The sequence below is a fragment of the Palaemon carinicauda genome, chromosome 15 (genome assembly GCF_036898095.1).
Source record: "Palaemon carinicauda isolate YSFRI2023 chromosome 15, ASM3689809v2, whole genome shotgun sequence".
In the NCBI taxonomy this organism is placed as follows: domain Eukaryota; kingdom Metazoa; phylum Arthropoda; class Malacostraca; order Decapoda; family Palaemonidae; genus Palaemon; species Palaemon carinicauda.
Window position 1 is genome coordinate 37,763,126 of NC_090739.1, and position 25,649 is coordinate 37,788,774.

The 25,649-nt window shown below is 41.8% G+C and overlaps 2 protein-coding genes across 10 annotated transcripts in view; one reads left to right on the plus strand and one right to left on the minus strand.

The window, feature by feature from the left end:
- LOC137654562 (uncharacterized) overlaps positions 1–9,282 on the plus strand; it is a 31,465-nt gene extending 22,183 nt beyond the window's left edge. For all 3 annotated transcript variants that reach the window (XM_068388300.1, XM_068388301.1, XM_068388299.1), the window contains 2 exons: positions 428–592; positions 8,183–9,282. In XM_068388300.1, coding sequence (XP_068244401.1) covers positions 428–592; positions 8,183–8,426 — 409 coding nt within the window. In that variant the 3' untranslated portion in view covers positions 8,427–9,282. The remainder of the gene's footprint in view (positions 1–427; positions 593–8,182) is intronic.
- The window catches only part of ninaC (STKc_myosinIII_N_like and MYSc_Myo21 domain-containing protein ninaC), a 186,670-nt gene that overhangs the window by 66,118 nt on the left and 94,903 nt on the right, over positions 1–25,649 (minus strand). The window lies entirely within an intron of this gene.

Consider the following 25,649-nt stretch of genomic DNA (forward strand, 5'->3'; position numbering starts at 1 on the left):
TTTTAAATTAAGTGATTCATAATATTAATATAATTAATTATATATGATAAAAAATGGCTCATGTAAGAATCAAGTAAGATACCTTGGGAATAACCAAGGACCAAATTGAAATTAAGACTACAACAAATTATAAGACTTCCAAAGTAGTTTTTTTATATTTATTGTTAGAGCACATTACTACTTAGCGATACATTTACAATCACCTCAAGGCATTATCTGCTCAGATCGATCATCACACTTCACGGAAACATTGGGAACCAGGTGTGAACTATTATTATTATTTTTCTAAGACCATACGGCAATCCTCAGAAAATCCTTGCTACTCTCATTTGGGTCGTGGCCAGGAAGTTGGGAATCACTGTTCTATACTATCAACTGCATGTGCAACTAAACATATCAAACTGACAGTTCTTTTACTTTTCAACAGAGAACTAGCATATGTGTTCTTCCCGCGATTGAAAATTAAACACGGCCAAGATGTCAGAAGCTTCATATCGAAGATGGGGTCTCTGAGAATTCGCGATTCAATCGTCCTGCCGAGTTCACAACAAATCCAATTGAAAGAGGAAATCACAGGTCTCAAAATTGAATGGTAAGTTAATTTTTTTTCCGTCTCCCAATTGCTATTTTAACTGTCAGGACAAACAACCTTGTTTCCTTTTGATAATTAAGTCAATCAAATTCTCCTTCAAACTATTTTTGACGTTCAGACCACTTCAGTCCTGCCCTTGAGAGGTCTTAAAGATATACATGGATAAATCTGCTTCTGGAAAGAATTCTTTTTAAATCCCAGTTATGATAACTTCTTATTAACACCTTTCTGTAATATTTTTCCACAAGTCTGTGTTTTACCATATGACTTGGTATGGACTGAATTGATGAATAACTAATTGTGTATTGTAGTTTTCTTGATCAATTTTATAAGTATCAATCTGAACAATGTTCCATTCAGGTAACCCAACAAAACTCATTACCCAAAAGGTCTTCTAAACAGTTTTAATACCTGCAGGTGGTTACAAGTTGTATTATGTAGTCTGGTTTCTATTTACTTACTAACTGTTTACTTAGCTGCTCTGCCAGTCAAAAACCTATTACTAAATGAAAATTCTGGTATACACTGAAATCGAGCAAAGCATTGATCCTTATCCCAATATAGGATAGCTTGCATTCTATAGACATTGGAAACTAGCTCTCTTCTATTTGTATGATCTTATTGTGGAAAGGGACAATTAGTTATCCTCACCTATGTGGTGATATCAAGGAGGGATTTCAAGGGGAACTGATACACGATCATGGAGCTCCCAGCAATTACTGATGCTATATAACAAAAGTTTAATGGAAGACTTAGGAGCCCTAGGAAAGGATACTTTATAAACTTGTGAGAGCATCTTTCCTTCAGAGCAGTGATTATGCCATAGTGAAAAATACAAGAACATATTCTGCAATATTCAAGGTGCTATATCTAATTCCATGGCCATTTTCTGCATCATGTTGATGAGTTTAGCATCGGAGAAATTTGTGAATAGATTATCTACATTAAGCAATTGTGTGTAATCTTGTGTAGTTACGGCCTTCAGTGAACTAAGGAGTTCACAAGAAAATTGATAAGAACTTTAACCAGGGTTGAAGCTCCTTAGCATCCCCACAAGTACATTTGCTACAGCCACCCAGCAGGTACAGGCAAGCGAGGGTAGATGCTTGAATTTGAAATAATATGAAGTAGAAGGCTGGAACTGTATCATTAGAATCTATCAAATTCCAATTTCTCCCTTATTGTGAATTAGTATAATAGTAAAGTTTTTCCAAGCTGTAGGTATAGAGCATTCTTGCTGAGATTTGGTGTAAAGTCCAGAGAGCTTTACTACTATGAAATCTCCATCTATTATTAAATTGATTGTTAGACCATCTCCTGTTTCTTTGCCTCTTTTCATGCCTTTTGATGCTTTCTTTACTTCAACGTTTGGTACAAACTCAGGTATTTCATTATTTCTATTGGACCAGATCGTGTCATATAACATTTAGTTCCTAGACTGTAAACGGAATTTTCTTTAAAGGAATTGCCAAGTGATGGGCCATCATTGTTTGAAGGGTCCATAATAAAGGGTGGGGTCTTGTTTGTTGTTTGGTTGTTAGGGTGATTTACCTGATGCCAAATATTAACAAAGTATCATGCGTGTGAAAGGATATTTTGCTGGTAGTGGGTTGGCCAGGGCACCAGCCGCCCGTTGAGATACTACCACTAGAGAGGTATTGGATCCTTTGACTGGGCAGACAGTAATGCATTGGATCCCTCTCTCTGGTTACGGATTATTTTTTCTTTGCCTACACTTAACCAGAATAGTCTGGCCTATTCTTTACATATTCTCGTCTTTCCTCATACACCTTACAACAATGAGATACTTAACACTTCTTCACCCAAGGGGTTAATTACTGTACTGCAATTTGTTCAGTGTACTTTCCTCTTGGTATGGGTAGAAGAGACTCTTTAGCTATGGCAAGCAGCTCTTCTAGGAGAAGGACACTCCAAAATTAAGCCATTGTTCTCTAGTCTTGGGTAGTGCCATAGCCTCTGTACCATGGTCTTCCACTGTCTTGGGTTAGAGTTCTCTTGCTTGAGGGTACACTCGAGCACACATCTTTTTTTTTCTTCCTCCTGTTTTTTTTGAAATAGTGTGTTGGGCAGGCTTAATAGAAAGGCCATGGATGCCTGGTGGTTTATCAAGAGGTTGTCTTTTCCTTTTTCTGATTCTTTTTCTTCTCAAAACCATCCTTACTGTCCTCCCTTCAGTTGAAGTGGCTATCCTGGAGGGTATTTAGCCTTGCATGGTCTATCGGCTCCTCCATGTTGACCAGTTTTTCCGACTTTTTACTATAGTCTATGGGTACCTTCAATCACTTTATTTATGATTCTGTACATATTGTTTTTGTTATAATTCTTGTTAATCTAGTTTTTAAGTATGACGTCTCTTTTTTATTTCTAATTATTCTTATGCTGTTTGGAGACATTGAGCGAAATCCGGGACCAGTACTTCCTAGATTTCGTTAATGTCGTCTTCTGTATTGCAATATACGTGGTCTTCATGCAAATATCCAGGACCTTACAGTTGCGTCCAGACAGTATGATATTCTTTTGTGCTCAGAAACTTTGGTTTCTAATATGAGGCACTCATCTGAGCTCCTTATAACTGGTTTTAAGAAGCCAATAATGTTGAAACTTGATGCCATCCCAAGGGCCAGGGGAATGGCGGTGTATATTAGGACCGAGTACCCTGCTTCTCATAAGTCCTGCTATTAATGTGGATGTCATGAGATTCAGGTAATAAAAGTTTATGGCAGGCATAACAACTTTTATTTATGTTCGATCTACCGGAATCCAGACATGGATGATTCTATCTTCGATTGTCTTCTTACCATTATGGCTAAGATACAAGAAGATGATAGAAAGGCTTCTTTTGTCTTTGTTGGTGATTTTAATGCTCACCATAGGGAGTGGTTAAGTTCTATCTCTCCTACCGATCGCCATGGCTTAAGAGCTTTAGACTTTGCCTCTGAATCAGGCTGTGAGCAAATCATAAATGAAGCTACTCACAGGTCTGGTAATTGCTTGGACCTCGTATACACTGACTACCCTGGCGTTAAAACGAGTAAGGTTGGTTCTCCAGTCGGGACATCTGATTATGCCTTGATTTCATTAGTAGTGAAGACTGAGCAGCCTGTCCCTGATATGTCATACTCTTGTAAAATTTATATGAAATCCCAAGCAGACTTGAATGGGATTTTGCATGATCTTTCGTGCTTGAATTGGTCACAATTATATAGTAGTGTAGATCCTGTTGTCCCTTTGAATGAGAATATAGTCAACATAATTAACAGGCGTATCCCTTTTCGTGTGCTAAGGTACCAAGTGAAGGACAAACTGTGGTTCAATGATGATTGTAGATGTGCTTATTTGGAGAAGCAGGAAGCCTATCATCTTTGGAAGGGTAGCAGATCAGATTTGCCCTGGAACAACTATACTCAGCTTCGAGCTTTTGCTCAGAGAGTTTATGCCTCAACTGAAAAGGAGTACAATTTAACCATAAAAGAAACCCTTTCTGGTACAACTCAGGAACATAAATGGTGGTCTACCCTTAAATCTGCACTCTTTGGTGTAGATGCAACAGTTCCTCCTTTACTTAAACCAGATGGCTCAGTCACTCACTGTCCAAAGGAAAAGGCAACCCTTTTGGCTGATGTTTTTGACAGTAAGCAGAGTAATGAGAAACTTGAACTTCCTCATTCCTGTTTTCCTGAGGCTAAACTAACTAGTTTAGCTTTTCGATCTCGTGAGATTAAAGCTCTGTTGGTGGACCTTGATGATTATGGAGGTGTAGACCCAAATGGTATTTTTCCTTTGTTTTTTTTATAAAGACAGCAGATTTCTTAGCTCCAAAGTTATCTGTTATTTTGCGCAAGTTAGCAAGGTGAGGAGCTTTTAGCACTTGTTGGAGAATTGGTAATGTTACTCCTCTATGTAAATGTGTTTGTGGTAGCTCAAGTCCCACTGATTACCGCCCAATTTCCATAACTCCCATATTATCTAAAGTTTTTGAACGTCTTCTGGCAAAACGTCTTAATTGGTTTGCTGAAGGTAATCATCTATTCCCTAGTTTGCAATTTGATTTTCGTAAAGGCCTTGGAGCATGTGATGCCCTTCTTACAATCTCCAATGCTGTACAGAAATCCCTTGATTGTGGTCAGGAAGTTCGTATGATTGGCCTTGATTTTAGTGCTGCCTTTGACCATGTTAATCATGAGGCCCTTGTTTTCAAACTCAAACAGTTGGGAGTGGGTGGGACGTTTCTTAGCATTATTATTGATTTTTTAAGTAATAGATCTCAAAGAGTTGTTGTTGATGGGCACCATAGTGAGTATAGGAATGTGATATCCGGTGTTCCACAGGGTAGTGTTCTTGGCCCATTACTTTTCATACTATATACACATGACATGTGGTTTGGCCTAGAAAACAAGCTTGTTGCATAAGCAGATGATGCTACTCTCTTTGCATCAATTCTATCCCCTGAATGTAGATCTGGGGTTGGTGAATCCCTTAATAGAGATTTAGCTAAAATTAGTGCATGGTGAAAATTATGGGGTATGAAGTTGAATCCTAACAAAACTCAAAGTATGATTGTAAGTAGGTCAAGGACGGTGGCTCCTCAACATCCGGATCTCAGTATTGATAATGTTTCTTTAAATTTGCATGACTCTTTTAAAATTTTAGGTGTGATTCTCGACAGCAAATTTACTTTTGAGAAACACATTAGGTCTGTGTCTTCTTCAATTGCACAAAAAATTGGCTTATTGAGAAAGTCGTTTAAGATTTTTGGTGATCAATCTATTCTGAAGAAGTGTTTTAATTCCTTCATTCTACCTTGTTTTGAGTATTGTTCTCCTGTCTGGTGTTCAGCTGCTGATTCTCATCGTAATTTGTTGGATAGAAACTTACGGTCTATTAAATTTCTTATTCCTGATCTAGAAATTAAACTTTGACACCGTCGTTCAATTAGTTCATTATGCATGTTGCATAAGATTTTTCATAATTCTGACCATCCTTTACATTCAGATCTCCCTGGATAATTCTATCCTGTTCGTAATACTAGGCAGGCAGTTAATTCTAATAGCCGGGCCTTCTCCATCATGAGGCTCAATACTACACAGTATTCTAGAAGTTTTATTCCAGCTGTTACCAAGTTGTAAAATGATCTTCCTAATCGGGTAGTTGAATCAGTAGAACTTCAAAAGTTCAAAGTTGGAGCAAATGCTTTTATGTTGACCAGGCTGACATGAGTCTTTTTATTGTTTATATATGACATATCTGTTTTGGACGTTGTTAATAGTTTATATAGGACATATCTGTTTTGACGCTGTTACTGTTTTTAGAATGATATATTGTTAATTTATTCTCATCATTTATTTATTTCCTTTCCTCACTGGGCTATTTTTCCCTATTGGAGCCCTTGGGCTTAGAGCATCTTGCTTTTCCAACTAGGGTTGTAGCTTGGCTAGTAATAATAATAATAATAATAATAATAATTCTCTACGAGGCACAGAGAGATAGTTCTTCCCAGAAGTTCCCCTTCTTACCCTACCAAAAAAAAAACAGATATAGAGGCACAAGTTTAAGCTAAAACCGCCTGTTTAAACTGAGACCAAGGAAATATGGAATCATCCTCTCCATATCTGTAATGATCGGCTTCCAGCTATAAGCCAAAAGTCCTACCACAAGGATTGGATCCGCACCCTACCCCTGGATTCCGATGACCCAACCCTTAAGAATAGATCAGCCAAAAAAGGTCCAAACCATTTCTGGGATAGCTGAGATCATCCAATATTCTCACATATAGTTTTGAAAGCAAATATCTCCCAACTGTAATCCCTTCTTCCATTCATCTAAGCAGGCAGTAATAACGAATGTGAAAATATCTACGCCATTTAAGAAACCAAACATAAAAATAAGTGAACATATAAACAAAAAGTATATAGAAAGATAAGGAAAACTTTACTAATAGAGTTAGGACAGCAAGACGAAAGAATTTTTATAAAATTACGAGGAGGTCGAAATAATACTGAGAAGCAGAAATAGATGAGAGAAAAATTTAGATTCGAACTGAGAGAGCAGATTCCCCAGGTTCAAGGGCTCTGTTGCCCGTCGCAATGCTTCTACATGGAAATGATATTCCCTGTTGAATCATGGTTCTTCATCAAGGCGTTCTCTTGTTAAGAGGGTTGTTTGATTGAATTCCATCACAGAATTATATCTAAAATTACATCAATTATCTCCATATTATGAATAATTACCTGAAATTATCTCAATCCATATAAATCTTCCTTTTATCTTGTAATAAATTTCCAAATTCCTACAAAATTTACTTGCATTTCACAGACACTAGTTAATTTCATTCCGTTTTCTCAACTATCATCTCCACAAAATAATTATATTTTCATCTCTAAGATATACTAAGATATATATTTAATATTAGTATTGTCCAATGCTTTTACAAGCAGAAATTAGCCTAATATAATTATTTGCCTTTATTGATATTCTACACAGTATTTGACATGCAAGAGTGACCTGCATATTTCCTTTTTCTAGGACCCTAAAATATCGAAATCTGGAATTATCCAATTTATTGTTCAATTGGCACCCATGTCACACGTTACGTGGGGCAACAGAAGAACGAATGGATGTATTTCTCTAATGACTAAATCTATATTACGTCTCTCTCTCTCTCTCTCTCTCTCTCTCTCTCTCTCTCTCTCTCTCTCTCTCTCTCTCTCTCTCTCTCTCTCTCTCTCTCTCAAGTACGAGCATTTCTTTCTTAAACTAGAATTTATACTCTCTGTCTGTCTGTCTGTCTCTCTCTCTCTCTCTCTCTCTCTCTCTCTCTCTCTCTCTCTCTCTCTCTCTCTCTCTCTCTCTCTCTCTCTCTCTCTCTCTCTCTTATGAGCATTTACTTCTTCAACTAAAATTTATATTACATCTCTTTCTTTCTCTAAAATGTTTATGGACTAATATAAGAAATAGAACAATTCCTTACACCTTTTGAAGATGAAAATGAAACCTCTCTTTCTCTCCTCTCTCTCAGGGACAGAAATATCTGTTTATTTTTTCAGCATAATAAAAGATTTTTGTCCATTGTATGCCTTATAAGCATACATTATAGTAGCCGTCTTATAGCAAAGGAGACAAGCGGACTTTTTCTTAATATTTCTGTATTTACTTTGAGAAATTTCAGCTATTGCTGGGGTACCTGAAGCAGAACACCCGTGAAAACGAAAGCATTACTGTATATATATATATATATATATATATATATATATATATATATATATATATATATATATATATATATATATATATATATATATATATATATACTTTGTTCTTTTTATCTTAAGATCTATTTTGTCCCTACTTTTATTATTTCTATTTGCATGGGCATTTAGACTATTTTTAATGTTAGAATATCAATTTTGATGATAATAATATCAATAACAATAATCATGTTGCTGAGGATAATACTTCAGTACTAATAATAGATAATGCAGCCTTATATAACCTTGATTAGTCATGCACATATGTAAATAGACTTATGATTCTATCATGAAATAGTGTTCATCCTTGAAATTTTTATTGCAGGGGTATGCCTGTAGGTGGAGAACCTGGTACTCTTGCTGATTTGGATTCTTGGGGGCCCCTTGCCCATCCGAGGCCCTCTCGTAAATTACTTAAAAGCCCAGTGAAGAAAGAAAACAAGGCAATACAATATATGAACGACACAAAAAGTGAGAAAGGAAACAAGGCAATACAATACATGGACTACACAAAAATTGAGAAAGGAAACAAGGCAAAACAATACGTGTACTTAAAAAGTATGAAATAATCAAAATATAATTTTTTTTAAGAACAGTAACAACATTAGATTAGATCTTTCATACATAAACTTTAAAAACTTAAAAAAACACAAGAGGATGAGAAATAAGATAGAACTGCGTGCCCGAGAGTACCCTCAAGCAAGAGAACTCTAACCCAAGACAGTGGAAGGCCATGGTACAGAGGCAACGGCACTACCCAGGACTAGAAAACAATGGTTTGATTTTGGAGTGTCTTTCTCATAGAAAAGCTGCTTACCATAGCGAAAGAGTCTCATCTATCCTAAACAAGAGGAAACTAGCCACTGAACAATTACAGTGCAGTAGTTATCCCCTTAAGCGAAGAAGAATTGCTTGGTAATCTCAGTGTTGTCAGGTGTATGAGGACAGAGGAGAATGTGGAAAATATAGGCCAGACTATTTGGTACCTGTGTGGGCTAAGACAAAATGAGCCGTAACCAGAGAGAGGGATCCAATGTAGTACTCTCTGGCCAGTCAAAGGACCCAATAACACTCCAGCGATAGTATCTCAACAAGTGGCTGATGCACTGGCCAACCTACTACCTATTCATGAAGTTTCATTCCAGCTGTGACCATTATGTTCAATCTTGGTGTAATTGCTCCTTTGATGAATAAGTTATGTTTTATTTTGTAGTTAGTCTGTTGTTTCTTTATCTTATATAGTCTATTCTTAATGTTTAGATTTCTTTTCAATGATAGCTTTTCAATGCCACTGCCTCACCAACAAATTTGACATTCAAGCAATAGCTGCTTAAGTAATCTCTTACTTAATTCATCGTAGCAAGGATTCTATTACCGTATAAATGAAAAAGTTTCCTTTCACTTTATAAAAATTAAATGTTTTTATTTTTTTTATTTTTCATCCTAATACATAATAAAAGATAAAAAACTGAAAATTACTGAATGTAAAATGCATCAAATGGTACTGAATGGATAGAATTATCCAAGGGCGTTTACGTATGAATGATATGTAGAAAATCTTCTGAATTTCAACCTTAACAAATCCTAGGAGTTGGAAGAAATGAATCAGTCTTCATGAAGCACAACAGAAATCTAATATGAACTTGTTGAGTAATAACAGAAACTGGTAATTTCTCTTAAATACAGTTAACTTATTATTAGTTTACTGTTCCTTGGCAACCCTATATATCAACATGCATACAATACGAGAAACACGACTATTTAAGAGTGAAGTTTGACATTAATTTACGATTGGGATTAGTAACATTTAAAATCTTAGATGATTGATAATATAAACATATCTTTCATAACAATTAAAATCATCTTAACCTTGGCAAATCATTAAAAGATTAGCTTTCCTGAAAATTAATATTGATTTATCTGTGTGATTTAACAGCCTTAACTGAACCTTGACGATAAAGAGACCCATACTATTATTAGGTAAAGTATTGAATTATCATTTTAGACCGATATCATTACCTGATCCTTAATCAAAGGATGCAAAATGCTTGTTGAAACATTGACTTGCTTCAGATTGATAACATTAACTCATTCTCGATTAAAGAGAGCAAATTTCTGGATGAAAATTATTCTCAAATCAAAATAATGATCTTACCATGCATTTCCACAATTTCATAAAAGGTAAGATATGAGTCATGTCATGTGTTTCTTGTAAAATAAAGAAGTTTTTATTTAGAAAACCTTCCGATTCTTTTATCTGAATATCTCATGAATAGGTTATTTCAGAAAATTCATCATCATCATCATCTCCTACGCCTATTGACACAAAGGGCCTGGAAAAAGATGTGGTCGGAGTCTTTCTGCTTTATAAGAGAAATCTTCGGGCTGCGTATACAGGCAGCACTCCATCAGAAGGCTCAGAACCGTTGTCCAATGGCTCTTCCAATCCCAAGCTTTCATCCATAGGAGCTTGGGAGGGTCAAGGTCATCAGCTTATCTGTGGGCAGAGATTTCAGACCCCGGAGGGAGGCCGCAACATTTCCATGATTAGAAAAGTAGTCTCCTTCCTCATAGGTTTCTTAGACAGAACATCCTCAGAAGGTATGGGAGAAGGAACTGAAACCTCTGCAGGTGGCAATCCCACTCTACTGGTGTAAACGAGACGTCTCTTGGAGATTTCGAGCCTCTGCTGGTTTTGTCACCTGGGTGAGGGGTAGACGCTGGGTGATCTTGTTTCCTCTTCTATGGGTTGATTGAAATAATGCCAAACCTTTCCCACTCAAGGTCCCAGCTTGTGTTCAAAGCCTTCGTACTAAGGTATGGCTGAGGGGAAGGAGAGTGAGGAGTGACTGGAGGAGGAATCTGCTTAACAGCACTGCTTCTGCACCCAGGGTCAGCTGGACTATTCCTTCCAGAGGACTTCAAAACTTCCAAAGGGATCGTTAGCGCACCCTATGGTAGTAACATTGGAGGATGTGGGTTGGTCCATAAACCACCTCCCAAACTGCCTGCACCAGGTCAGCAAACCATGGTGCGTTTTTCGTAAAAGCGAGGGAGTACATTGGGGCGCCACTAGAGTGGTTCCTTGGTTTGGGTGTAATTCCTAAGAAGGGGCAAACACGACCGGGTGGAATGGTCAGCAAGGCAAGAAAGGTCTCGCAAACTTGCTACTGAGAGCATGGAGAGCAGCAGTTATCGTGCACAGACCTTAGTCAGGCGGAGGAGCTCACTATCCCACCTCGCTAATGCTTGGTGGATGGGGACGAAAAAAAAAAACACAAGAGACTTGCTCGTCCTTTCCCCCGCACGAGGTTGAAGAGCAGCCTTACTCTCTCCTACATGAGGAGGGATTCAGTCGCAAGGAGGCAAAGAAGGCTGGGCTGTTGCTATGTGCTGGCACATAGGCAGAACAGTAGGTACAGATCACAAAGGAACTGGCCTTAAAAAATGGCAAATATTTTGTAGTGTCCTACGGATATGCCAGCGAAAGACGGGAGCTGTGAACAGCCACCTAACCCCACTGTCATCGAATCTCAGAAAAGCTAGAGGAAGGTATCGACAAATCAAACACATGGTTGTGGGAACCATATGGGGGCAGGGGGTGGGGGACCACTCAGTAGAAGGGCGTGTTGCTCATAATTGAGACAGATGATCTTCACCTGGGGGAGGAGCTCCTTCAGTGCACCTTCAACATGCTGAGCAAGCTCAGGTTGGAGCAGGCATCATATATTGCGAGCTGCGAAACGTAGCCGAAGCTATTTTCTGAGTTCATCCCAAAGGGATTTCTGTAATTTTTTGTGCATAATATAGGAGATGGCTACTGATATTAAGCTTAAGGATTAAATAATGTACAGTACAATTATTAAGAAAAAATTAAAGAAAAAAGGGACATTATTTTGAATTCTATGGATAAAGTGGAATTAGGGTAAGCTGCAGTTCCACAATACTGTACATACATGCCTACACAAGCCACCCTGGTTAAAACTTATTCTTGTATCTTGCAGCATTTAATACAATATTAAAATTGGGTCTGAAACTCTGAGGAAGGCCAAGTTTCCCCTGGTCAGATACAATTTGGTGTCTAACGTAAGATTCTCGGTAAAATTATAGAACAGTACAATAAACGGTTTATAGAAAATAATACTGTTTTTTTTTTTAATGTATTTTGTGGTTCTTAAAATGTTTTATTAATGATTTCTGGAAGAAATTCATGGTATTTAAATTATGATGGGTCGAATACCATAACTAAAAAGCTATGGTTTTGTGCTAGGTATCGTCATAAACTACATTCGATATACCTGAAAATATACAGTGTAATAGTCTCATTGATTGATATTCAAATTACATTTCTTAAACCTTGTTGTTTCTACCAGTCATCATCATAAAAAAGTTACCGTAATCCAAACCGAATAATAGTAATGAAATACTGTAAAAAACACTGGAGCTTTTTATTGGAAGGATTTCTAGATACATAGAAAACATGTTTTTTTTCCATCATATTTTCTATGGAGTCTTTTGTAGCAGTGTTCAGCATACTACGAATGTCTACTTACATAATTACCAAAATGATTTGTTGGTTTTTGCTCTGCCGTAGCTCGCTTTGCTTGCGATTAAAAATTATCTCATCGATCCTATGTATTGGGAAGCGAAACATGTTTCGCTTTACGCATTAGCCCAGTGAACTAGTATTTCGGCGTTAATCAGCAATTATACAAACTTTACAAAGGGGTGAGTTGTAGCTTTGCGTTCCAACCTCTGTTTGAACAAGGATTTAACTTCTCTTTCCCTTTATCGGACTAAATATATCACAGACACTTTCCTACCAAAACCTTTCATTATTAATATGATAAATAAAGTAAGAGCAGCAATTACATTGTGTATTCCAATAATGAAAATACATAACCAAGAGGCTTAGAATATAAAATGTTGGGTTCTTTGTTCTGTTTGAACTTGTAACATAGAACAGAAGCACCACCTATCAGTCTTTTTCTAAGCCATCAGGTGGATGGAGACTCCTCTGGTATGTGCTAAGATAGCAATAGGAGCAAAGTGGGTTTTTTAAATAAAATCTTTAACCTAGCTAATGGAGATTTTTGCCAGTAGTATATAGGATTGAAGATAGTGTATTTACAAACACCTGCTCAATTACTCAAATTCCAATGTCCTATTTGATATTGCAATGTTCTACAATTAAACCAGATTCCATTGGGTTAGGTTTCCTAATGTGATGCATGTCACTGGAATTGGTGTTGTGACATCTTTGATCTTTATGATGCAATGTATTTCGGGGTTTCTACCTAAAAGCAGCCAAGAAAATTTATTTCCAGCTGCTTTTCTTTAAATGTTTTTCACTATAGCCTACCTATAGAAGATAACTATGAGTGCAATTACCTTGTTTTATGGTTTACTCCTATATAACTATCTCAATTCCCAAAAACACCATCCCCATTTTGCGATGCATGCGATAGAGTATGAACAATGCAAAACTAGTAGATTTGCACTAACAATAATATTCACAAATATAGAAGATCAAAGGTATGATTATATTTACGGGAGGGAAACATTTCAAACAGAAAATATATGTTTTCCTGTAGTAAATAATGTGATTTAACCGAATTTGACCTTCTGTCCGCTACAATAATAACCCCACCCCATAAAAAGGCCAAGATTCAACAATCCAAATTTGTCAACAGAATATAACAACCTTTAAACTTTCCGTAACCCTATGTTGAATAGCAATATTTGCCAAGTTATCCTATCCTAACGAACGCATAACATTGGTCTGTCATTTAAAATATGTAATTTACCTTTGGCTAATTTGCATGCAAATATTTACCTTCACGTAACAGAAGTACCCAGTACAGGTGACATTCTGATACATTAACCACAGGACTACGTAAGGCTAGAGTAAATATATACTCTACGTTAGGCTACGACGATACCCTTATTACAACACTATGATACAGAGAAACCAAGTTACCAACTCTTAATGCTCATTTCACACACATACACACACACACACACACACACACACACACACACGTTGGGGTACAACACACTCAATTAAACGGTAAATATCAGCAAAAATGAAATGCGACAAGGAAAAATTATATTTTCATAATAAAATAAATTTTTGAACATACTTACCCGGTGGTTATACATATAGCTTCAGTCCCTGACGTCCCGGCAAAAATTCAAAACTCGTGGCAACCACAGATTGAGTAGCCAGGTGTACCACCAGCGCGCCCTCTCGCGAGGTACCTGGAACCATTCCATGATTCCTCAGATCTTTCATGCCCATAGGTCTCTAGAGGGGAGGAGGGGGAATTAAATTATATATAACCACCAGATAAGTATGTTAAAAAATTTATTTTATTATGAAAATATCATCTTTTAAACATCTGACTTACCCGGTGATTATATATATAGCTGATTGACACCCTTGGTGGAGGGTCAGAGACAGCCAACATTGTTGGAATTTTACTTATGAGTTAATAAACAAGCTTAAGGGTTTGTACCTGATAAGGAAGCTGACTTCAATGATTCTCTGCCTCATTATGTCCGCTTTCCTTATGAGATCCAGCGATCCACCCAGGGAGCTGAAGACCTCTAGGAGCTGTCAAACCGGTATAAATACCTCTATGTGACAGGACCTCCTCCAATACCCTTGTGCCGGGCACTCTCAAGGAACAAAATTGACCACCTGACTAAAATCAATGATTGCGGAAGACTGTCGACCAATCTCCACAAACAACCATAAAAATACAAAAGTTCCAAGAGAAGAAAAAGGGTACTAGGATTAAGGGAATGTAGTGGTAGATCCTTCCCCCACTATTGCACTCGCTGCTACGAATGGTCCCAGAGTGTAGCAGTCCTCATAAAGAGTCTGGACACGTTTCAAGTAATGTGAGGCGAACACAGATTTACTCCTCCAAAAGGTTGTGTCCATAATGCTCTGCAAAGATCGATTCTGCTTGAAAGCTACAGAAGTTGCTACAGCTCTATCTTCATGCGTCTTCACTTTCAGCAGTTTGAGGTCTGCCTCACCGCAGTGTGAATGAGCCTCTCTTATCAAGAGCCTGATAAAAAATGATAGGGCGTTCTTTGACATCGGTAACGAGGGCTTCTTGACCGAACACCAAAGAGCTTCTGACTTGCCTCGTAATTCTTTCGTTCTGTTCAGATAGAACTTCAGTGCTCTTAAAGGGCACAGGACATTCTCCAATTCCTCACCAACCACATCGGAAAGGTTCGGAATCTCGAAAGACTTAGGCCATGGATGAGAAGGGTGTTCGTTCTTGGCCAGGAATCCAAGTTGCAAGGAGCAGATAGCTTTGCTGTTTCTGAAGCCAATATTCTTGCTAAAAGCATGAACCTCACTGACTCTTTTAGCTGTCACCAGACTAACCAAGAATAGAGTCTCCAAAGTGAGATCTTTAAAAGAAGCAGAGTGTAAGGGCTCAAACCTGTCACTCATGAGGAACTTCAGGACAACATCCAGATTCCAGGCTGGGGACTCCTGTTATTGCTCCTTAGATGTCTCAAAGGGTTTGAGAAGATCCTGTAGGTCTTTATTACTAGAGAGGTTCAAGTTCCTATGCCTGAAGATGGCCGCTAACATACTCCTGTACCCCTTGATGGTAGAGGAAGAAAACTTGCGTTTTCTTCCAAGGTCTAAATTAAAAGAAAGTCAGCAATCTGAGTCAAAGAGGTACTGGATGAGGAAACTGAGTTGACTCTGCACCATTCTCTAAAAACCTCCCACTTGGACTGGTAAACATTGATGGTAGAAACCCTCCTTGCTCTAGCAATAGCCCTAGCTGCCTCCTTCAAAAATCCTCTAGCTCTTGTGAGTTTTTCGATAGTCTGAAGGCAGTTAGATGTAGAGCTTGGAGGTTTTGATGGTGCCTTTCCAAGTGTGGTTGTTTGAGAAGATCTACTCTTAATGGAAGGCTTCTCGGGATGTCCACCATCCATTCTAGTACCTCTGTGAACCATTCTCTTGAGGGCCAAAAGGGAGCAACTAGAGTCAATCTGGTTCCCTCGTGCGACACAAACTTTTGCAACACTTTGTACAGAACTTTGAATGAGGGGAACGCGTACAAGTCCAGGTGAGACCAATCTAGCAGGAAAGCATCTATGTGGACTGCTTTGAGATCGGGCACTGGGGAGCAGTATGTCTCCAGCCTCTTCGTTTTCGGGGTTGCGAACAGGTCTATGGACGGACGACCCCAAATCCGCCATAGGTTCTTGAAGACCTCTTGATGCAGTGTCCATTCTGTGGACAGAACTTGATTTCTCCTGCTGAGGCTGTCTGCCATCACGTTCTTTTCTCCTTGGATGAACCTTGTTAGAAGGGTTACATTCCTCTCTTTTGCCCAAACGAGAAGAACCTTCGCAGTCTCGTAAAGGGACCTTGGCTATGTAAGCCAATGCTGTAGTGTTGTCGGCGTTGACCTGCACCACTTTGTTCAATACCGACCCTTCGAAACCTTTGAGGGCCAACAGGACTGCTAACAGCTCCTTCTGGTTGATGTGGAGGCTCTCCTGATCTCTGTCCATAGACCAGAGATCTCCAACTTGCCCAGTGTTGCTCCCCACCCCGAGTCCAAGGCGTCGGAACACTACACAAGGTCTGGGCTCCTTTGTTCCAGTGAGCGACCTTCTTGAAGTTTGCCCGGATTGTTCCACCACTGGAGGCAACTTCTTACGGGTTCCGTAAGGGGAATGCTTTCCGTCTCTAGGCTCTTTTCCTTGTCCCAATGATGATTGAGGTGGAATTGAACAGGACGGAGATTCAGTCTTCCCAGGGAAACAAACTGCTCCAGCGAGGAGAGGGTTCCCAGCAGACTCATCCACTCTCTCACAGAACATTTTCTTTTCTCTAGAAAAATACGAAGGTTCAGGAGAGCTTGTTCCATCCTTGAGGATGACGGAAAAGCTAGACTCTGAATCTCCATCCCCAAATAAAGGATCTTCTGGGATGGAATCATTTGGGACTTTTCTGTGTTTACAAGAAGACCCAGTTCCTCTGACAACCTCAATGTCATTTGCAGATCCTCCAGACAGCGATTGAAGAAATGAGCTCTGAGTAGTCAGTCGTCCAGATACAGGGAGGCTCTGATACCTCTTCAGTGCAGTATGCTCGCTACATTTAGCATAAGCTTCGTGAATATTGGAGGAGCGGTGCTGAGGCCGAAACACAAGGCCCGAAACTGGAAGACTTCCTTCCTGTAAACGAACCTCAGGTAACGCTTGAAACTCGGATGAATGGGGATATGAAAGTAAGAGTCCTGGAGGTCTAAAGAGACCATCCAGTCGCCCTTTCTTACTGCTGCTAGCACAGTCTTTGATGCCTCCATGGAGAACTTTGTCTTCTGAACGAAGGCGTTGAGGGTACTTACATCCAGGACTGGTCTCCATCCCCCCGAGTTCTTGGGAACCAGGAATAGGCGGTTGTAGAACCCTGGTGACCGCAAGTATCCTACCCTCTCTACTGCCTTCTTCTCCAACAAGACAGACATTTGGAGATGCATAGCCTGCCTCTTTGACTCCTCTCTGTATCTGGGAGAGAGATCTATCGGATCTAAAAGTAAAGGAGGTTTCCTTATGAAAGGAATCTTGTATCCCTCCTTCAGTAAAAGAACGGACCAAGGGTCCGCTCCCCTTTTCTCCCAAGCTCGCCAGAAGTTGTTCAGTCTGGTTCCTACTGCTGTCTGAAGGCAAAAGCAGTCAGACTGCTTCGCCCAGGTCTGGATCCTCTCCTTCTTGCTCTCCTCCCGTCAGGTCTGGAACTACCCCTACTGAGGGACTTCCCTCGAAAAGGCTGCGAATACTGAAAGAATGGAGTTTCTTCTTTCGGTTTGCGGCTAGTAAAGGAAGTCAGTAGGACCTTCCTTGCTGACTTTGAGACCAAATCTTGAGTGGCCTTCTGGGTCAAAGCAGAAGCAACCTCTCTCACTAGCTCCTGAGGAAACAGAGAGGGAGAAAGAGGTGCGTACAGCAACTCAGACTTCTGAAAGGGTGTGACCCCCATGGAAAGAAATGAACACATTTGTGGTCTTTTCTTAAGAACTCCAGCCGAGGATAGGGCTGCCAACTCATTAGAGCTGCCTCTAATGGCTTTATCCACACATGACATGATGTGGATAAAACTATCAGTGTCAATATCCTTTAAGGTCGAAACTTTCTTCCCCAAGGCTCGAAGAGTCCAATCCAGAAAGTTGAAAACCTCGAAGGCTCTGAAGACGCCTTCGAGAAGAGGATCGAGTTCAGAAGTAGACCAGAGAATTTTGGTCCTTCTCATGGCCTACCGACAAGGAGAGTCTACTAGGCTTGAAAAGTCTTCCTGGGCAGAGGCAGGAACTCCCAAGCCGAGAACTTCTCCCGTCTCGTACCACACACTTAACCTGGAGGCTAGTCTAGCTGGAGGAAAAGAGAAGGCTGTCTTGCCTTGGTCTTTTTTGGACTGCATCCAGTCTCTCAACATCCTTAAAGCTCTCTTCGATCATCGAGAAAGAACCATCTTAGTGAAAAGAGACTCCTTCGCTGCCTTCCCTAGGGTAAACGCCGAAGGGGGGGAACGTGGAGCAACAGGAACAAAATGATCTGGAAACTCTTCTGTAAAAACTTTCATAATTCTCTTAAGATCAACTGAATGATGAAGGGTCTTAGGCTCTTTTCCTTCAGAGAATTCTTCTAAAAACTCAGCCGGGGAAAGGTGATCATCAATCTCTTCTTCCGACAAAATTCTAACTGAAGTAGAGACGTCTTTACAGGCCTGACTTCTGTCATCCACAGGTGCAGGGCCATCAAGTCCGGCGTCACGTTGATGCAACGCTCGACACTCAGAAAGAAGTCGCTCGCGATCATTACGATCGGAACTAAGGCGTCCGTGATCTTGACGCTCGTTACGACTGGTGTCATCATGACGTCGAGGCTCTTACGCACGGCGTCACGTCCGACTGCTTGACGTTCGGCATCTGCTTGACACTTGGCGTCACGGCAACGTCACGTCTAACTTGACGCTCGGCGTCACGTTTAGCTGCTTGCCGATCGACGTCACGTCTGGTCGCTTGATGCTCGGCGTCACGCCTGGACGCTTGACGTTTGGTGTCAAGTGGATCAGTCTTTCGACGTTTCACAGAAACCTTATCACGTCGTTCAGCGCCGTGTTTAATTGCTTGACGCTTGGAAAGCTGTCCGTTGTCAAGAGCTTCTTGACTAGCCGCCTTACGACGCTTAGCGTCAAGTTGCGAAGTTTCCCGATGCTCAGGATCTTGGCGAGCCACTCTCTTGTTGTCCGCAGGTTGATACGTTTGCCTGAAAGAAGAGAGTTTCAGCTACATATCTTGCAGCATACTGTACTCTAATTCGGGTCAACTTGTGGTAAAGCAGGTGAAGTTACTAAAACCACAAACTCGCCTTCTTCGTCGCTCACGTAACGCGCAGTGTCCAGAAGATGGTGGCGGCGGAGCATGAACCAAAGTGATGCCAGACTCAGGAAATTGATCTGCAACAGGCTGGGCTGGACGCTTGTCAGAATCCGACATCCTTACAGGATGTTTAGCAGGAGAACCTTCTTCAGAAGAAGGAAAACGTTCCGGACTGCTCCAATGGCTACAACCAGGCGCTTGCGGCGACAAGGCGCGACGCTGATCTACTGCATCCATCTTCCTCTTAAGAGGTCTGGAAGCTTGACGCCAGCCCTGACTGGGCGCTGTGTCATCTGAAGATGAAGTAAACACTTTAACCTCACCTTTCCCATGGTGAGGGCGAGCGTCCCGTGAAGCGTCAACAGGTAAGCTCGAGGGGACGTCTGCTTGAGCGATAACGCCTCTCGCTCCCTTTCGCCGATCGACATTCCTTCTCCCAGGGGTTGGGAGCTTGGAAGAGGTCTAAGGCTAGGTGAACGACAGGTCCAAGCAGACGCACTCTCCACTGCACTAAACACATTAATCGCACTTTTCGCACTGACACTTGGCACTTTTTAATTGATCAACATCGGACATTAGTTGGTTCCTGTCCGCAGCAAGCGATTCAACCCTAACGATCATGATGTTCTTTAGCGTAGATTCCTCAGCGGTAACAGTAGTGGGATCTGAAATTACCACTACAGGGGAAGGATTAGGTTCAATGACACGGGAAGAGGAAAATTCTCTAGAACGAGAAGAACTTCGTCTAATTCTATTTCTCTGAAGTTTACGAGTGTAGCGGTCAAATTCCAGCCACTCACTCTCAGACAACAAAATACATTCGTCACACCGATCCCCCAACTCACATACTTTACCTCTACATTTAACACAAATGGAGTGGTTATCAATAGAGGCTTTAGGAAGCCAGGTCTTACAACCTTTCACACACTTTCTATAAGAGGAAGAAGGGTCAGACATTTTGAATATTTAAGAAGAGAGATCAAAACGAGCAAGGGTCAAAATAATCAAAATCAATAAATGTTCAAGAAAATCCGAAAGCAAATCCAAACAAGCGAAAGCCAATAACCAATTTAGTAGTACATCACCAAAGATAACTGCAAAAATCCAGGTTAATAACGAGTGAATATCCAACGATGTCGCCGGCGATGGCGGCAGGAAAGATCTGAGGAATCATGGAATGGTTCCAGGTACCTCGTGAGAGGTCGCGCTGGTGGTACACCTGGCTACTCAATCTGCGATTGCAGCGAGTTTTGAATTTCTGCCGGGACGTCAGGGAATAAAGCTATATATATAACCACCGTTTAAAAACAATTGTATTGAAAATGAAAGTCTGAAATGAGTATATAAAAAAATAACGGAATTCATATTTCATTTGTAAATAATTCCACGTCGGTAATATTTTACTGTATTACAGGGCAATGTAACCTAGGAAAAAAACTACTTGTTCTTATAGAAAAAATTACGCTTTCTTCGAAAATGACACTCGTTCCCGTCGTAAATGAATAGTTTCAGAAATATATATATATCTATATCCTACGATAAAGGGGATCCCCAGTGGGAACTCGGGGTTTTGGGTGGGGAAAACATACTGGGGAAACAATATATAATCGTAAAACAAGCCTTTTCTTCTCTATACATTACATTCTTGGATGTATAATAAACGGAGGAAAAGACAAAACAGTATAACTGGATAAACTTTGGAGGCGCCGTTGCAAAGGCTATGTCTCATGAAAAAATTCGGTAACCAGAGCTGCCATCGTGTGATGTAGATCAAATGGTAGCGTAACAAGCTAACATTAGCAGTGTTTTTCATTTAATTTTTCTCATTCTACTTGCCGGTTGTAGTCGCTCCCGTTCGTGCGTTTGTACATAGCAGGTTCCGACCTTCAGTGCAAAAACCCTGCCTCCCTGCGCAGAGACTGTTCCTCCAACAATAGGATTTCTTCTTCTCAAATCGTGAAATGTAACTATTCGTCTTCCTACCAGCTCTGTTCAGGTCTATTACTTGATCAGTTATGTAATACCTTCGTATAAATATTACGTTTGCCCCAAGTATTACCCGTTTTATTATCCGATACCTTATAAAATCACCTCATTTTATATACCCATCAAATATTATTTATCATACACTCCATTTTATCTTTCTATTTTACTTTTATACATTTTGTTATTACCTTGTCACTCCCAGATTTCACATAAATACTTGCTCTGGACAAGTTTCCCATTCTCGTTCATTCATGTATACTCTAGTCTCCGTTGCTTTTCCGTTAACCAATCACGAACCCATACGTATCTAAAGTTTGCATAGGGGGTTAATATTTCTCTACCCCCCCCCTTCCAACAAACCCTTTTCCGTGGAAACCTTTGCCCAAGTCAGGTCTTTGTTAGTTCAAGTGACGTCTTTTTGCATATTTTACGATCGAAGTTTTAGAAAATAGTAACGACTTCAGTAATCCATACTTGATGGAGTACTTGCAAGTACGATATGTTTTCCCATGGCGGGCAGGCGCCAAGTGAGTGTGCTGGTTGCAGAGAGCAACTGTGATTAGTCTGTACCTCAGGGCACAATAAACCACATGCCTCCACCACCGTGTATCTCTTGTCCCACCTTGACATCCAGTGATTCTCGAGGCGCAGTGATTCTCGAGGACCTAAGTGACCCTCACCATGCCCTTCCAGCGCTGCTCAGCGCAGTCCACCCCAAGAGCCGCAGGCCCCGTCGTCCCCCGTGGGCTCGTCCCTGCCCTGCAAGAAACCAGGCAGGCCATGGCAGCACAGCAACAAATGATCAATGTCCTCCGCGACCGGCTTACGACACATGCTACCGTTGCACCTCGTGTCCTTGCATCTGCAGCTCAGGAGAAGTGTGAAATTGAGCTGAAGCCCGCCACAGTCAGGCCCTGGAGGAGGTCGATGGAATGCTGGATCCAATTGTGCAGACTACGGCCCCACGAGGTCATCCACCACATCAGGCTATACTGCACGCCCCCTCTGCAACGAGCGCTGGACCCTAGATTCACCTCACAGGAATGGAGTAACCTCACCGCTACGGAAGCCATGGATTTTATTCGTGATATTGTGTTACGCTCCACAAACAGTGCTGTGTTATGGTCGGAGTTTTTCAATGCGATGCAAGGCCCAGGAGAAAGTGTTAGTGATTATCTTTTAAAGTGTTCTCAAAAGGCCTCTGATTGCAATTTCCAGTGCCCTCAGTGTCAGTTTAATCTAGCCGAATATATATTATTACCTAAGTTAATGGTGGGCCTAAGTGATGAGGCTATGCGTCGCCATGTGTACCAATGTAGCAACGACATCAATAGTGTTGGTGCCCTTAGGGCCAGTTGCTGTGCTTACGAGGCGGCCCGCGTCGACGCCGCTGCGCACCAATGCAATTGCAGGGAAACTGCTTGCGCGGCTGGCAGCGAGACACCCGAGGCAGATCATCCAAGTGCAACCGTCGCTGGCACAGGTAGGGGTCCCCCACCCCCTTCCTGTGGGAACTGCAGTGGCCGCCACGTCTCTGGCCGAGCCTCTTGCCCCACTAAGTCCGCCGTATGCAACGGGTGCCGCAAGCAGGGCCACTACTACAAATGCTGCAGAAAATCGCAGGCAAAATCAACAGGATCCCCGACAGACGTGTCTAGTGCTGTGTCTAGCGCTGTGCTTGTTGCGGGAGCTAACCTCGCCCGCCACCCTGTAGCGGAGGTGACAGTCGTCCACACCGACACAGGAGTACGAGTGCCTGTCACCACAGTGGTGGACACCGGGGCACAGGTATGTGTGATGGGCCCCTCCTTGCTATCGCACCTCCAAGTCCGCCCAGCAGCCCTTACACCCCGTGCCGGCTAGCGGGATGTGGCAAACCTCCCCCTGAAGTGCCTTGGATCTGCCGTGTGCCACGTCACCTTGCAAGGCCCCACCATGGAGCAGGATGTGTACTTCGTGCAGTAGGCAAAGCACCTCTTCCTGTCGCTGGACGCCTACAGGGACTTGACGCTGGTACCCAAGGATCTCCCCCACCCCTCCCCCGCGGTGGCACACGTGAGCCTCTTCGATGGCACAGCCAGACGGGCCACCCGGGTACCACCCCGACACGCCGAGGTGCCCCTGCCGTCACAGGAGGAACATGCGGCCAGGCTGGAAGCCTGGCTCCTGCAATATTTCGCCACGACGACATTCAACACAGCCAGGAAGCCACTGCCAGTGATGCATGGGGAACCACACCACATCCACCTGCTCCCAGGAGCCACGCCTTACGCATGCCACACCCCACCATCGGTGCCAAAATACTGGGAAGAGGAAGTGAAGGCCCAGCTCGGAGAGGATGTCGCCCGTGGCGTCATAGAACCGGTACCTGCCGGGCAGCCAACCGAATGGTGCCCCCGTATGGTGGTCGTCGCCAAGAAGTCAGGACAGTCGACTACCAGCGCCTCAACGCATCCTGTCTGCAGGAGACACACCACACCCCCGCCCTATTCGACATGGTGTCCGGGGTACCAAAGCACACATTCAAGACTGTGGCAGACGCGTACTGGGGATACCACCAGGTGGAGCTAGACGAAGAAAGTTGCGACCTAACTACATTCATTACCCCCTTGGGGAGAATTTGTTGCAGTCGTACCCCCATGGGGCACTGCTCCGCCGGCGATGCGTATACTTGACGATTCGACGACGCAATCCAGGACATCCCGAGGAAATATAAGTGCGTAGACGACACCCTGTTCTACGACGACAGCATCAAAGGGGCTTTCTGGCATGCCTACGACTTCCTCGAAACATGCACAGCCAAGGGTGTCTCCCTGAAGCCGGAGAAATTCCAATTCGCAAGAAGAGAAGTGGACTTTGTGGGCTTCAACCTGGGCTGGGAGGCCTACAACCCAACAAAGGAACGTCTGGCGGCCATCAAGAACTTCCCGATGCCACATCAGCCCTCTATCACCGACATAAGGGCTTGGTACGGATTCATCAACCAGCTGGCGCCCTTCCTCGCAACAGCCCCCATCATGAACCCATTCAGGGAGTTCCTCACAAAACCAACCGGGAAGTTAGTGTACTGGGACGAGGCACTCCGCACCAAACTCCATCATGCCCAAGACATGATCTGCCAATTAGCAAAGGACGGGTTGGCCTACTATGACAGGAGCTGCCCCACAGCAGCGATAACAAAGTTGCTGGGAGATCGGGCCCTCATGGAAATCTCCAACCCCCGTCTCTTCAGGCTGAATGAGAGAACCCTGCAGTACAGATTCCGGGGTCAAGTATTTGCCGGCGAAGTGTAACAGCGCAGCAGACTTCCTGTCACGATACCCCGCCTTGAAAGCCGATCCCAGCGCCAACGACGTGGACCTCGACGAAGACCTCACCGATGCCATAGCGGCCGCCATCATGGCAGCAGTAGAGCACGTCAGCTGCGTCGTGGACGAGGCGAGGGTTAGGCGCGCCGCTGTCAGCGACAAGGTGCTCCAACAAGCTGGTTATTATTTACTATCTGCCAAGACAAAATGGTTAAAATGATAAAAGAGGAAATTGGCAGAGATGGGTTTTTAGGGACAATGCATACACTATTATTGATGGATGACAGTTATTTTAAGTACATCAAGAGAAAAGTGTTTAGAGAAAATTGGGATTATGTTGGATTACTGTAACTTATATGGGATGATTGTTAACGAAAAAAAGACTAAGTTTTTTGTAGTAAATGGAAATGCAAGAGATAAAGAGTCTTTAGTCATAAATAATGTTAAGATAGACCATTGTGAAAAATATTTGTATCTTGGTGCATGGTTTACGGGCGATGGCAAAATGCAATCAGTGCTTAAACAACATGAAATTGAAAATGCAAAGACCATTAACAAGTTCTCAATATTTTGTTATAACAATACAACTATGCCATATGCATATAAAGTCAAAGTGTTCAAAGCAGCGTTAGGAGCCTCACTACTTTATAGTGCAGAGAGTTGGCTTACAAACAACGTAACATGCATAGAAAGGATATACAACCAGGCTGTTAGATGCTTATTGGGGGTCAGAAATAATACGCCTATGACATTGTGCTTAGTGGAGAGTGGCCTTGAGTCCTTTAATCGTGAAGTTCAAGTAAGAAGGAAACGTTTTTTAGAAAAGGAAATGGCCAACAATTGATATGGAAGAGCCGTTCCACTATGTTTATGAAATTTGCAGAAGTGAAAATACGCCCGGTTACAGATTTTTGAATTCTTGTCTGGTTGATAACATCATCAGGTCAAGCCTTGACCAAATGAAAAATGAAATCCGTAATAAACCTGAAACAGCAACAAAATATTATACGTACAGAGAAATTTTAAATAGATCCGAGCAGAGGCATAGAGTGTACAGTGAAAA